This window comes from Tiliqua scincoides, chromosome 3 (genome assembly GCF_035046505.1).
Source record: "Tiliqua scincoides isolate rTilSci1 chromosome 3, rTilSci1.hap2, whole genome shotgun sequence".
In the NCBI taxonomy this organism is placed as follows: domain Eukaryota; kingdom Metazoa; phylum Chordata; class Lepidosauria; order Squamata; family Scincidae; genus Tiliqua; species Tiliqua scincoides.
This window is the reverse complement of record NC_089823.1, coordinates 78,292,779-78,307,398: the sequence shown is the minus strand read 5'-3', so window position 1 is coordinate 78,307,398 and position 14,620 is coordinate 78,292,779. Positions and strand designations below refer to the sequence as shown.

The 14,620-nt window shown below is 42.0% G+C and overlaps 1 protein-coding gene across 4 annotated transcripts in view; it reads right to left on the bottom strand.

The window, feature by feature from the left end:
- Positions 1-3,323: 3,323 nt before the first annotated feature.
- The window catches only part of SCML2 (Scm polycomb group protein like 2), a 62,749-nt gene continuing 51,452 nt past the window's right edge, over positions 3,324-14,620 (bottom strand). For 3 of the 4 annotated variants that reach the window (XM_066620782.1, XM_066620783.1, XM_066620785.1), the window contains 4 exons: positions 11,763-11,876; positions 8,015-8,296; positions 6,459-6,622; positions 3,324-4,386 (listed from right to left, as the gene is read on the bottom strand). In XM_066620782.1, coding sequence (XP_066476879.1) covers positions 4,261-4,386; positions 6,459-6,622; positions 8,015-8,296; positions 11,763-11,876 — 686 coding nt within the window. In that variant the 3' untranslated portion in view covers positions 3,324-4,260. The remainder of the gene's footprint in view (positions 4,387-6,458; positions 6,623-8,014; positions 8,297-11,762; positions 11,877-14,620) is intronic. The other variant, XM_066620784.1, reaches the window with a different exon arrangement.

Below are 14,620 nucleotides of genomic sequence, written 5' to 3'. Positions count from 1 at the left end.
TGGAGCCTAGTGACTCCACACCGGTGCTCCACCAGACTCCACATTGACTCACTGCTACTGCCACCATCCCCGGTGGCACGGAAAAAGATTTGTCCCCCATTCATCTACCTCGATTAAGAGTAAAGTTAACATGCTTGCTTCCAATTTTGTGCAACATCTGCTTTAGTTTTGTGCAACATATACCCAAAGTCCTCTAACCTAGCCAGACTTTATAGTCCAAATGTTCTCCACAGAATGTCTTATCTCACTTATGTTCAAAGATGGGTTCGGTTGTTAACGTACAAAATCTAACACATTTTTGTCTGCCTCAAGTTATTGGAGAACATTCTGAAATGCAAGTGGCATAAAGCATAGTAAGCGAAATAACAACCCCCCACCACCACCTCACACGCTCACTTTAATTTTAGCCTGATCAAAATAGGTATAAAGTCATTAAGATTGCACATTCTACTGCCTACATCAGGGTTTCTCAAACTTTGAGGGAGCTTTACTGCCTCAGTAAGTTCTTGGGTGGGAGGGGCTAGGGCAGCAACGTGATCCCCAGGATTGCATCACAAGGGAGGGTGCTTGTGCCTTACTTTGCATGATGCTGGGCTGCAGGAGGTGCAGGCAGCCCTGCACAGCGTTCCCCAATGCTTGGACCCTGCAAAAGAAGCAGGCGCAAAGCACCTCCTGCAAAACAGAAGTGCTTTGCACCCGCTTCTTTTGCAGGTTCCAAGCGTCGGGGAGCGCTGTGCAGGGCTGCCTGCACTTCCTGCAGCCTGCTGCAGCCCAGCATCATGCAAAGTAAGGCACAAGCACCCCCACTTGCCCCCCTTAGCAATGCGATCCTAGGGATCGCATTGCTGCCGCCCGGCCCTTAAAGGGACAGGGGAAGTGTTACACGAGCTGGTGGGTCACGATCCACCAGTTTGAGAACCACTGGCCTGCATGATTTACCAATAGAAATGAACCTTTTGTAATGGGTGTTAGACATTACAGTATTTAAACTATCACTAATGTTGCAATAAAGACTGCCTATCACTGTAACTGGCACATATTACATATCAAGCTTTGAAACACTGGATAAGACAACAGTTTAGAATTGTTGAGGTGTGTGAATGTGTGTTGCTATCATCTAATTGAAGCATTATTAGTCTAGCAGTGTGAACAACATCTTAATTTGTACAATTATAGGTTTACATAAAGTACTATAAATAGTATCACAAAACAATAGACATGTAAACAGTGAACAAGTTTTATTGTTTAGATAAGAACATCCAGTTGAAAATAAACAATTAAAAATATATTCTGTTACAAGCACTTGACAGACTTTGATACCATGCTATATAATACAAAATTAAATTTTACTGTGACATTCTTGTTTCATGGACAAGTGTGTGTGTACACAAAGCAATAAACACTTTTGCACAATGCAATGCTAACAACTAAGTACATCACTCCAGCAGAACGTGTGAAAGAAGTGAATATTGTATTTCATAAGGACATGTATGAAAGATGTTAAACCATATGCAGCTTACAGAAAATTAATTGAACAATTTATGTGGCATTTTTGGAGGGACTAGCTGTGTTCCCAAACAGGAAATAACACATGCAAAGTTCTAATTTTCATATTCAAATCTACTTGACTATTCTGCATCAGAGTAGAATGAAAGAGCCACACTGATCAGAACATACATTAGATTTTACCGTGTGGGTCTTCCACTTTCCCTATTGCGTTAACAGCATTCAGAAGTGCCACATTAGACAAAAAGATAGTCCTGACATCATTTATGAAAGTGCTGATAACTGTGCACAGCTGGGATTTTTCTGTAGTTTTTACTAACCCTGTATTTGTAATTCAGTCAGTGGCTCAAGGTTAGAAAGTGATTTGGCAATTCCTTGAGTGCCTGTTTCAGGCTGCTGAATTAAAAACTGCAGAAAAAAATGTGGTTGTGCATGCTATTTCAGAGATTGCAGCTATTACTATAGGCCCAGTATTTGCTATCTTTTTTTCCGTTGAAACTGTGTTCCTCTGTAATGCCCACTGAGAAACACACACACACAACATGTGCAATATATCACAGTCCTTACCATTTGATCCTAAATATTTGCATGAGCTTATATGCCACAACACTTTTATAAAGCCATATCACTGAGGTGGTGTAATGGTTTGTATATGCTTATTAGCAACAAACATTTAGCTGGTACAATAAGAATAGTGGATCACTCATTAGGACAAGTCTCCAAAGTGAACTCTGAATTTAAATTGTGTTCCAGTAACTTAGGCTGCAATCATGTGCACACTTTCCAGGGCGTAAGCCCCACTGAACACAGCAGAACTAACTTAAGAGTAACATGCATAGAATTTTGCTGTTAACCAAATAATTCTGAAAATTGATGTAATTTTGCAGTATTTTTGTTAAACCTGAGTAATATTGGTATACCAGAAAGCAAGGCATTTTCAGACCAGTAATGTGTAAAAAATATTTTTCTTTAACTAGAAGTTTTGATATAAAAGGCAGTAAGAAATATATAATCTACCCGCTTTTTGATCTATCCTCATTTGTACTATTACATACACACAGTACATTCGGCTCCCCACACATGTACATGGTTGTCCCTGATATTATATTGGATAGTAAAATATTTTACTATCAGCACAATTTCATGTAGCTTATAGAAACAGCACCAAGGTTAGTTTAGCACATACGTACGTACATGAGCACACACACACAGTTCAAAAATCAGAATTTTTAAGAATTCTCATGTTTTTCCAGAAAAGTTCCCAGAACAAAATGGCTCAGCTCAACACAATGAGAATCTAGGAATATTGCATAGTGCAGGGAGTTCCCCTGTATGAGTCCATACATCTCTTGATTGTTCCTCCCCCCCACCCCGAAAAGCAGACAAGTGTTTGTAAATGGTAAGAGGAAACATTCACTTTCATTCAGCAAGGGCAATTTGTGGACACCAAGAAGTTGCTTTGTGGATGAAAACAAAGCATCTCTAGTACTTAAAGCTGAATATACATTAATCTTTGCTGGATTACACAAGACCCAACAGACTTCAGCACAGTCAGTCTTGACAGCATGTAATCACCACCACCACTAGGCCTTTCCCCCTGCCCCCGCCCCAGAGATGAACACTCCTTTGACCATTTATTCTGAAAATCCTAGTGCACAACAGTTTGTACATATCCTGCTACTGCTTAAGGACTGGGGCCAAAATGTATGGTGCATGTTTGTTTACTGTTTTTATAAGAATCTCTACAGTTTCAACTGTCACAGTGCAAAAGTACCTCTTTTAAAATGAACACATATATACAATATATATATATATATATATATATGCATGTACCCTCCCCACACATACACATAAATATACAAGTACATGAACATATATACATTATATGTTCATGCTGAGCTTCACAAAGAAACGGAATGTTAAGAGGATGGGTGGTGTATTCCATGAGCAAACTGGAAATCTGTTCATCCATCTGGAAGCTGGCTGCTCAACTCAGCCATGAGAACTTCCTGCTCAAAAAAGAAATATTGCCAGTTTACATTGTCAACATGCTGCAAAGTTTCCCCTCATAATTTAAAAAGAGAAGTCATAACTACTTTATAAAAGCTTATTTGTTTTTAAACATACAGCACGCACACACAAAGAGTAATTCATATGGCTATTCCCTTTGTGGAAATCTATAGCATAATCTGAATATTAATTACACCTTGCAATCCAAGTATAAAAGCACATTAATTGATCGTTGCAAAAGTTGTATACCTGCTTTCTTAACACATTAATTCAGCCACCACCACTGTAAAAACTTTCAAGGCCTGATACTATGATTATTCCTTTGGAATTCAGCTGTTTTGGTTCAGAATGAAAAGGTACCAGCTGAAGCCAAGTAGTCAAGAATATGTTTTGCAGCTTTCCATGTAAACATGTTACTGCCTTATGCTATACCTTCAAAACAAGTTATTGAATACTAGAATGTAAAACTTTTTCACCGACAACCAATATTTCATATTCTGAGAGGAAACTTCAGCAACCACTGATGGTTCAGGATGGCACACTGCTTTTCAAATGGACACAATCTACTGGGAACTTGTTCTGCTGAAGCAAATGGGTCCATCTTCCATCCATTTCCAAGACACTTGCTCAGCCACTTGTTCAGCTCCACAGGAGCTTGCTCAGCTCCTGCTGTACTATTCCCGATGCCTGTGGACCTGAGGGGTTGTCTGACAACATGCAGCATTATTGTTGTGTGTTCACCACTTAATACTTTCCTTGCTTAAGTCTCTCAATGTGGTAACACAGCTTTAATGCTGGCCCTAGTTTTATCCCCATATATTTCATTATCATATCGCTCCTCAGTAAAAGGAGAGCCTTTCCATCAATTTCCTGTAGAAAGAAGACAGCCATGGTTAATAAACTGGTAAAGTTCTGCTTCAACTAAACTCCATACCGTGCTTCACATAAACATCAAAAATAGCCCAACCAAGATATAATCAGGCACAAAGCATGGCATACCCATTAGAACAACACTGGAAATTTTTTGTTGAGGTATTTACCACTTTCTAGGTAAAGAACCCCAATGCAGTTTACCTTAAAAATTGACTAAAATAAACCAGAATAAAACCATCAGTTGCACTGAAACTCCTCAATCCTGTGCAAATAAAACTTGAAAAAAAGATAGTAGGGACAATGTCAGATGAGCTCCCTTGAGAAAGTAGTTCCATAGACTGGGAACTACAACGGAAAAAGCCCTATCAAGGGTCAGTACCAGTGACTACTCAGATAGCAAGAAGCCCCATAAAAGGACCTCCAGTAAGGAACTTGATATAAAAGAAGCACAGATGATCTTGTGCCTTTATAAAGAAGAACTGATTATCTCCAGAAGCAGATAAAGGAAATATTTGAAGAAGAGATCAGTAACAGTGATACAAACTTTAAAATTGGTATTCTGTTGGTAAATGCCCAGTGACAAGCAGCTTTGGGAAGGGGTCTTTCTTTTGCCTCTGCCTTTCCTTAAAAATTCATGTCTAATATAGGTTGAGCATCACTTATCCAGAATTCCAAAATACAGAACTTTTTTTTAGTGTCACATAATGTTTTTTTACTTTGTTGCCTAAAGAAATAAAATCGCAAAATGTGTTTCATACACAAGTCTTGTTTCGTGCATAAAATTATTAAAAATATTGTATAAATTGCTTTCGGGCTATGTGTATAAGGTGTATATGAAAAATACATGAATTTTGCGTTTAGATTTTGGCCCCATTCCCAAGATCTCTCATTACGTGTATGCAGAAAAATCAGATATCCAAAATGATTCTGACCCCAAGCACTTCAGAGAAGGGATGCTCAACATGCACTATGATTTCTTAGCACAGTCTTAGCAAAAGAACCTAATAAACCTTCAGCCGCTACTCTTAATAGACTGTCAGACTATATATAAAAGATGCATGTTTAATTTGTTAAAAAAATGAATATACTAGGGCTAACAACAGCTGATTACAGCTACCAATCATTTGAGTCTTGCCCTTTAATCAGTATACAGGTACTATAAACCAGGAAGTAGAGAAACATCTTTCATGTTCTCATTTTTTTGGATTTAGTTGTATTGGAATTTGGACGTATCTAATAGCTCTTATTTTTTACACAAAGGGGGGAGGAATCTGAACATAATACCTTACATCTACCTCAACTCTTAAGAAAATGGGCACTTTGTCAGATTTCTAACTAACTGAAAGGTGGCCTCATAAACGAGTAGCAACCTCTTCTACTTTGAGAAAGTCAAGCCCATGTCACTGCTGGCAACTGCAATGAGAAGCTCCACATAGAAAATTATCTATTGCAATAGATGGTTTCCAGCACACCTGTTCAAGTGAAACAAGCCAGCAAGTAAGGACTACCCCAGAGGCTCACAAATTGGGGTGTCACAACGCCCAGCCAGGGAAGCTCTATCTCTGCCTCCCTTAAGAACTGGGGCAACAGCAGTGGCAAAAACACGATTGGGACGATTGTGCTGCTGCTGGGGAGGAAAGGGGTTTTTCAACTTACCTGGTGGTCGCTGTGACTCTTTGGAGGGTCCAGGGAGTCTGCGACCCCCTCTACAGCCCTCCCAGTAGCTCCAAACTGCTGTAAAAAAAGAAAACAAACCACTTCCGGTTTCGCAATGAAAACAGGAACTGGGTTTTCTTTGTCTCACCACTTTAGAACTGCCAGGGATGTTGCAGACTCCCTGGACCCTGAGTTATAGTGACTGCCAGGTAAGTTGAAAAACCGCTTTCCTCACTGGCAGAAGCACGATCGTCCCAATCACTGCTCCTCTTCCTCCCCCTCCCCAGTAAATACATAACAGTTCTCTCCTTGAGAGTTTGGGAACTGCTGGGCTACCCTATTCCATTCTTGCCCCAATTTACCATGCAGTAAAGCAGACTAAATAGTGCACTATAAGCAAACAGCTTTCTTACATGTCTTCTGAAGAGTTCTGCATGAGGTGCTAATGCCTGAGGATCAGCTTCTTTCACAAATCTCATTACTTCATCTATTGACCACGCAGATGGGTCCTTACTGGATGTTCGGGAATGCTCCCGTTTTAGTGCACTGAGGTCAGGTCCTGTTGTAGAGCTTGCAGCTTAAATAAATACAATATGACGACAATGAGGAAGGAATGTCATTGATATAATCACCATATTTAGGGGACACAATGTGCATGATGTTCAGGAGGCCATTTAAAACAGGGAAAAACTTTTCCCTGGTATTTCTTGGGAATGCCTCTCCATACAATCAGTGTCATATTTAATCAAGCTGAACATCTTTAATACTTTATTATCACAGTGTAGATTTAGCCACATCTGACCATAGTAGAGATTCATTCATAAGAACACTTCAAGGATGAATAATAAGAGAAAATATCACATAGTTGTAATTACAGGTAGGCTGGGGTGATGTCGTGCATTACATTGCCCTCACTCTATTCTTTTGGCTGGTGGTTCTTTGAGGGTCACGGGCTGGATCTAAATGAGCTTCTGTCAGCCAAGACCTCAGAGGTGCTGCAGGCAGGTTGCCTGCACCCTTATCGTTCTCCATCAAATAGGTGGCAAAGTTTACTTCTCATGGACACGCACATCCCACAAAGCATATGGCTCAAGACAATCTGTCTACTTCCTCTGTTCCTTGGCTTTGATAATAGACCTGGCTTTAATTCCCAGTCTGAGTCTGACTACCCCAACTGCATCCCCACAGGATGGCCTTGCCTGTTCGGGGCTGTCCCTGATCCACCTACAGGCAAATCTCTCCTGCCACATCAGGGAGAGGCAAGCCCTGCTCCTGGGTCACCACTGGGCTCCACACAGCCACCTCCATGGCAGAGCATAGGCCATGCAGCCAAATCTAGAAGTGGTGTGCTCCCATGGCCCCACTGCAAAGCTTCTGGCACATTCCCCAGGACCACATGGGCTGAAAGACACAGCCATGTCCATGCCACAGAGCATGGTGCAGTCCTGTAAAGCCCCACCAAGGCCAGCATTGTCATCCTCATCAGGAAAGTCCCTGGGAGGCAAGTCCAATCTGGGAGGCAAGTCCAATACAAGAGTATTTTTTGCCTATTTATATGATATACATATATTCTCCATTAAGGCTCTTTCACACACAATGTTCTTCCTGCAGGGAAGAAAACTGTGAAGACCAATGTTTGTGAAGTTACTTAAAAGCATTCATTTTGCCACAGATACATGAGTCAGGGAAGCCTGAATAGTTACACAACACAACAGATACCATGGTATAACTAATGCACTGCAAGTTCAACAGTAGAGGGGACAATTAGAACTAGTTCCAGCACGTGGCATGATTCAAAGAGCAAGTTATAGTTAACTTTACTTGTATGTTCTGACACATTTGCCAACTTCATGTTTTTGATCTTTTGGGTGAAGCTTTGAATACCGAAATGCTTTCAGAGTCCCCTTCCTGCATGCACATACTACTGAGAAGCAGAAGAGCAAAGCATGCATATAAAAGGTTTGTGTACCTTCAATCCTCCTCTGCAGTCTATTTCTGTTGACTTCATAGTAACTGCTGTTCCCAGCAGAACTTGATGATAGCCTGTGTAGGATTGGTGCTGCATTTGAGGTAGCAGTCACTGGTGGGAGAGAACTCCTGTAATAGGCTATATTCCCTGAGGTACAATATTCAGTGGAACTCCGACAGTTAGGGCTTGAAGGATTGACTGAATTAAGTGCAGAATCCATTGAGTCCTCAGAAAACCTGTGTTCTTTGGCAGTGCCGTTTTCTTCACTCGGCAGGATTTCTGCTATATAACATGATTTAACACAAACAGCCCGTTAGCACCAAAAAGCTATAGTGGAAAGGAATGGAGTGGCATTCTTGGACAATGCAGACAGCTTTAAATCCCGCCTCTTAATAAGACTTGCTGAATATGCTCTATCAAGCCAGCCACCAGCCATCGCAAAAGAGGGGGAATAAGGAAGGTGGAGGAGAGGTGCAGCAGCAACCAGATAAGGGAGTCTGGGGCTGATGAGGGGGATTCCTCCTTCCCCCTTTTCATTTTTGTCTGTACAGTGAACCCTCAGTTTAATGGAATAATAGGGGAAGGGGTATCTGTCAACAGTCCTCATTAATCTGTTTGTTGGCATCCTTCAGTCTCGGAAGACTATGGTATCGGTATCGCGCTCTGAATGGGGGTTCTGGAACAGAGTGTCCTCTCCAGTGCACGAAGCCTGGGTAAAGTAGATATGGAGGACAGACTGTGACCCATGCAGCAAATCCTCCCTCTCCACGTCGCTGAAATGGTCCAATGGAAAGGCAGAGGCCAATACGGTTGGTTCCAGCGGTGTCGTAGGAGTTGCCAGAACGTGACTGTGTTCAGCCATGAACTGCCTCAGGGACTCTGGCTCTGGATTTTGCCTCGAGGTTGACTCCTGAAGCCTTTTCCATAACTGGATGTAGCCCCAAGGCAGTGGAGGTTTGGGATCAGAGTTTTCCTTCTCTCAGATGAGCTGCCTTCCCAGGCTAACGAGTCCCATCTACCCAGTGGCTGTTTAGTTGCCTCTTATGACAAGTACAGCCAAACGGAGGCCCTATTCTTATCCCCAGCCCCCAGGGGATAGTCTGTTTAAACCCCTACTTTAGAAAGCTCCCTTGGCCACTCTGACTGCACTAAGGGAGATAACAAGGAAGGTGGAGTGGGGTGGAAAGGAAAGGGGGAGTAGAGTGTTACCGATCCTGTGTGCCACTAAGTCAGCGTTGTCGAGTCAGCCTTTGTAGGTCACCTCCCTTTGTACCCCTTTTCTCTGAGAAAGCAGCATTGACTCACTTGCACTGTTCCCTATGTGATCATGGACGCAATCCAGAGTGCGCCTTGCCTGGCTACTGCCTGGATGTTACGGCTTGCATCACAGCCTCTTTCTATCAGTAAGACCCCATTTTCTTCAAAAGGTTTGCTTGATTTTGGCTCTCTTACCTCACAGCCCTTGCAATACAGCATACTCAAGCCTTGCACAAACAGCCTGGTAATCTTGGTCTTTGGTACAGCTTTACCACTGACCCACAAACTCCCCTCTATCTTTCATTTTTTCATGTATTTGAACCGATGACGTGCTTACCGTTTGTGGTTCTCTTTTCCTCTATGCGAGTGTGGGGTGTGTGCACATTCATGAAGGCCTGAGGTTGATCTCAGACCTCCCTTAAACAAATCCCCTTTCCCAGAACAAGGAAAACTCTCCCTCCCCATTTCCTTTTGGAGGCTTGGGACATCTGTTAAGACTATTTACTCAGTAGATCCCCCCACTGCAAGTAGGTGAAGTAATTTCCTAGCCTGCCTCTAGGTTGTCTCTTTGCCAGTAGCCCTTGGTTCAGGCTAGAGAGAACACTCCAGCCACAGCCTTTTGCCATGGTCCGAACTACAGTCAACTTTCTACCATTCCCACTAATTTCCCACTTTTCCTTCCTTACCTGCACCCTAAGCCTCCGACTTTCTCATCCCAGGGTCTTTCTGGGAAACCCACCTAATCTCCCTACATCCCTTCTCCCATTTCTTGCTCTTCTTCCTAACATCTGTTTACACGTAGGTCCAGTTATGAGTGAATGTTAAAAACAGCTGTGGCAGGGGAATGGGGAAGCTCAGCTAGGCAAATCTTTTTTATTCTGATGTCACTACAAAAAATCCTTTGTTGCACCTGTCACCTATGCTTCTCTCTTCTTTTCCACAAAACGGCATAGCTGTGCCACTGGCCACTACACCAGGTCCTTGCACACAAATTGATTTTTCCACAGGGTAGGGTCATGGGAGCTGTCTGAGGTAGGTATGTGTGGGAACGGGCTCAGGGTCAGGATACCTACAGTGGAAGGCTCCCTTGGCATAGGCGCTAGTGCTGTCATTCTCCTCTCTACCCTCGTCACAGACATTCTAGGAATGAAAGGTTTCTTGGGGCACTCTAGAAATGAAGAAACATCTCAATTCCTGCTAGCACCGTAATACAGGGTGGAGCACCAATGCCAAGGACTCCCTGGAAGGGTAGGTATGCCTGCCCCAAGCCCTTACCTATCTGAGAACTCCCTTAGAGGTACTGAAGGAGTTCTACAAAGTAGTGGTTTAGCAAACCTCTGCAGGCAGCATCTTTTATATCGAGAGTTCACTGTAATACTGACTGCCTGAAAGTGACACTCAGGGTAATTCTGCTAAAAGCACTTGGTTTTAAAGTAAAATTGGTTCTAAGGTTCAATCCATGCTCTCCCAACTTCAAATCCTACGTTCTAATCTTAGATATGCAAGAGGTGGGTATAGTTGCTCTACCAGTACTCCAAGAATCTTGCTTTACTCACAAATGAATATTTACCCTATCTTGCCAATAGAATGCCTAATCCTAAATACATCACAAGGAAGTAAACAGCAATAAGCAAAGACTTACTATTGCACAATAGTTGGGAGGAGATATATATTTACATGTTGTTGGCAACCTTCAGTCTCGAGAGACTATGGTATCGCGCTCTGAAAGGTGGTTTTGGAACATCGTCTAGTGTGGCTGAAAAGGCCAATTTGGGAGTGACAATCCCTTCCACAACGGGAGCAAGTGCAGTCTGTCCCTGGTCTGTCTCCCTGCCTTCCTTCTTTGCCTCTTAGCCTCAGACTGTTGGCCAAGTGTCTCTTCAAACTGGGAAAGGTCATGCTGCACAGCCTGCCTCCAAGCGGACCGCTCAGAGGCCAGGGTTTCCCACTTGTTGAGGTCCGCTCCTAAGGCCTTCAGACCCCTCTTGCAGATGTCCTTGTATCGCAGCTGTGGTCTACCTGTAGGGCCACATGAGGCTCATATTTACATGAGGTCCCCATCAAGCTGGGTGCCATTGTTAGGGGAGAAGTGCTAGATTATTTTTTTTACAATATATTTTCTATAAGTGCTGACTGCACATATGCAGGCACCTTGAGTTCCTGGCGAAAGTGTTAACTGCAATGAAAAGTTGCATGGCCTACTTTGCTTTGTTGCTTTCACCCATGGTAATGATCATTACCCTGCTAACTGGGCAAAGAGGCACCTTTCAAAGCAGTGTCCTCTTAGCAGGGGGAGAGCAACTGTCCCTTTTCACCCCAGCATGGCGTCTTTTTCAGTGGTTATGATTGGTTTCTCTTCTGCATCTCTTAGAATGTGAGCCCTTTCGAGATGGGGTACCATCTACGCATTTGTTTTCCAAACCACTTTATGAACCACTTTTTTGTTGAAAAATTGTATACAAATATTCTTAATACTAATATCTATAGTTACCTTCTGATGGATGCGCTTCGGTTCTTGGGAGTTTAGGAGACAGAGGGGCAGTATAGGGTGGTGAATCCTGAGAATACCGCTTGGTGCTTCTATTGTCGGATATATCTTCTTTTGCTGCAAGCAGACAAAATAGATTTCAATAAAGTTGCCATTTCTGCCCAACATTGCATATATGCAAAAGGGATCAAATGTGTACACCTGTGAGCTAGGCAGAAATGGGCTAAGAATGAAATTATTGTAAGTAACCAATACTAGAAATTCAGTAGTTCAGTGCATGAGTGCTGTTTTTTATTCTCTCGTGAAATCACCAAATTTCCTAATGTAACAGCCTTCTTCTATGGAAGTGCTTTGAATTGATTCTTGTAAAGAAAAACAGATAACAATGTGAACTTTTCTGGGAAGAACCAAGAACAAGAGATAACTGCTGCTCATTCTGGTGTAACATTTTTCTACTTGTATACCTTCAAAGTACTCCCACAGGGGAAAAAAACCATTCTGCTGAATCTGGACTTAACATAGAATGGGCAGTTTATTCCCCAGTGAGACTGTATTAGAAATATATCATGAGCAAAAGGAGTTGAGCTATTCCTCTCATTACAGCATGTAGCAATAAACATAATAGGCAATAATTAAAATGTGCATACTTAACCATCTGTGTCTTTTTCATGAATGTGGCAGATGCTAAGCCACAATTCTTCGGCAATACAGAAAGTGCAAACCTCAAACCTGCAGCTCCTGAAACACTTGGCCACAGAAGTAATGAGGCCTGTTTGGTGCCATGGTTATAAGCACCAATTACTCATTAAGAAAGAGTATGAGCTGGTAACTCCGCAGAAAGCGTGCTACTATATTGCTGGAACTCATATCCTGCTGCCACCTTTTGAGGGTTTGTTTTAGTTTTCTACTTCTCCTTGCCTTCCCCCTAAAGTATACAGGATTATTGCATTATTAGATCTGCATGGGGATTGACTCTCTGAGTCACAATAGTAAGGCAACATTTGAATTTGTTGCCTTTCCTTTCATTTTCTTACAATACAGTAAGTTAAATGTTGTTTTGTTACTTTGGTTTTAAATAATCCATTTGGTTTAGCTATACTGTTACCCTTACAAATCCTGCAGCCTTTTCTCTTCTTTCCTAACTGCCCAACCCCAACTGACCCATTTCACTCCCAACCAATTCTATCCCTCATCATTTCTATAAAACAAGGGGCTCCAAACTATGGTCTATGAGCTGGATCCAGCACACCAAGAAAATCCTCTTGGTCATGGCATGGCACTGGTGAAGCATTACCATTCCACCCCACCACCTCCTGTCATTGTGCCCTCTTTTTGTAGACACTTGCTCTGGGCAGTTGCTTCCCCCAGGAAATTGGGGGGTGGAGCCTTCTAAGGTAAATTACAGCGGAAGTGGATGTCCAGTGTGAGTTTCTAAAAAGAGAGATGGGAAAGACGGGGGGCGGTGGGGTGGAATGGTAAGGCTCTGTCACTGTTGCACCACAGAGGATTTTCTCAGTGCACCGTGGCCATGGTTTGAAAGCCTCTGCTATAAAGCAACTGCATTCCTTACTAAGCATCACCAACCCAAAACTAATTCTAATTCTTAACTAGTCTATAGTTGTGACAAACTTTTTATTTCTTTTGCATCCTTAAGCTCCCATTTGTAGATATTTTATTTTATTATATAATTATATTTTACTTATAAATGCCACAATCAATAGCATAACAATAACCATTTAACAAGAAAAAACAGTCCTATTAGCAAAAAAGTGCTAATATGTTTGCACCCAATGTGATTGCCTGTGTGATCAAGAACAGTGGGAGTTCCCGCACACACCCTCTCCAGGGTGAAGTTAGTATTTGTGTTTGGGGGGAGCCATGAGCTCCACCTTAACCGAAATGACTGGTAACTAAAACAAGAAAAAAAATATTAATCATGAATTAAACTACGGTAAATTTGGAATTGGAACTTACATAAAATCCCATGTAATAATATATTCCCAAACAATAATAATATTTAACAATTCATACAATAAGCACATAAGTACATAATCAGACACTTCTCATGTCCAAGGTGACCAGATGTCATAACCACAAAAGAAGTCAAGGCACCCCAAAATGTAGAACGTCCAAGAAAAATGTAGGACATGACAAATGAAGTTAAACACGACAGTATATTACTTATTATTAAATTTAAAACTGTATTACGTGGGGCTGCCTCTGATGGTTCGGAAACTGCAATTAGTGCAGAATGCAGCTGCCCGTGTGGTTGCTGGGGCTCTTTGGTTCAACGCAGTTGGACTGCTGCTTCAGGAGCTACACTGGTTGCCAGTTCATTTCCAGGCTGAATTCAAAGTGCTAGTTTTGACTAGATCCAGAGTATCTGAGGAACTGCCTCCTTCCATACAATCTGACCCATCCTCTTAGGTCATCAGAGGGGGCCCTTCTAACTGTGTCACCACCAGTGGAGGTGAGGGGGATGGCGGCAAGAAAGAGGGCCTTTTCGGTGCTGGCACCCCGTCTGTGGAACTCCCTCCCACTGGAATTGAAAACAGCTCCCGCTTTAGAATCCTTTCGGTGGGGGCTTAAGACCTTTTTTTAAGGGAAGACTTTTTATGCTGACACTAGGGGGCATGGCTTTTTTTATAATATATTTTTATTTCGGGATCCAAGTTTTGTTGAGTTTTATTGTTTTTAATTGTCTTACTTCTATACATATTTATATATTTTATGTTTTTAATATGATTTTATTTGTGAGCCACCTTGAGTGCCCTTTGCTGGGATAGAAAGTTGGGATATAAATTCTGTAAACAAACAAACAATAGCATAATAATAGCAAATAAATAGCATAATATTTATTA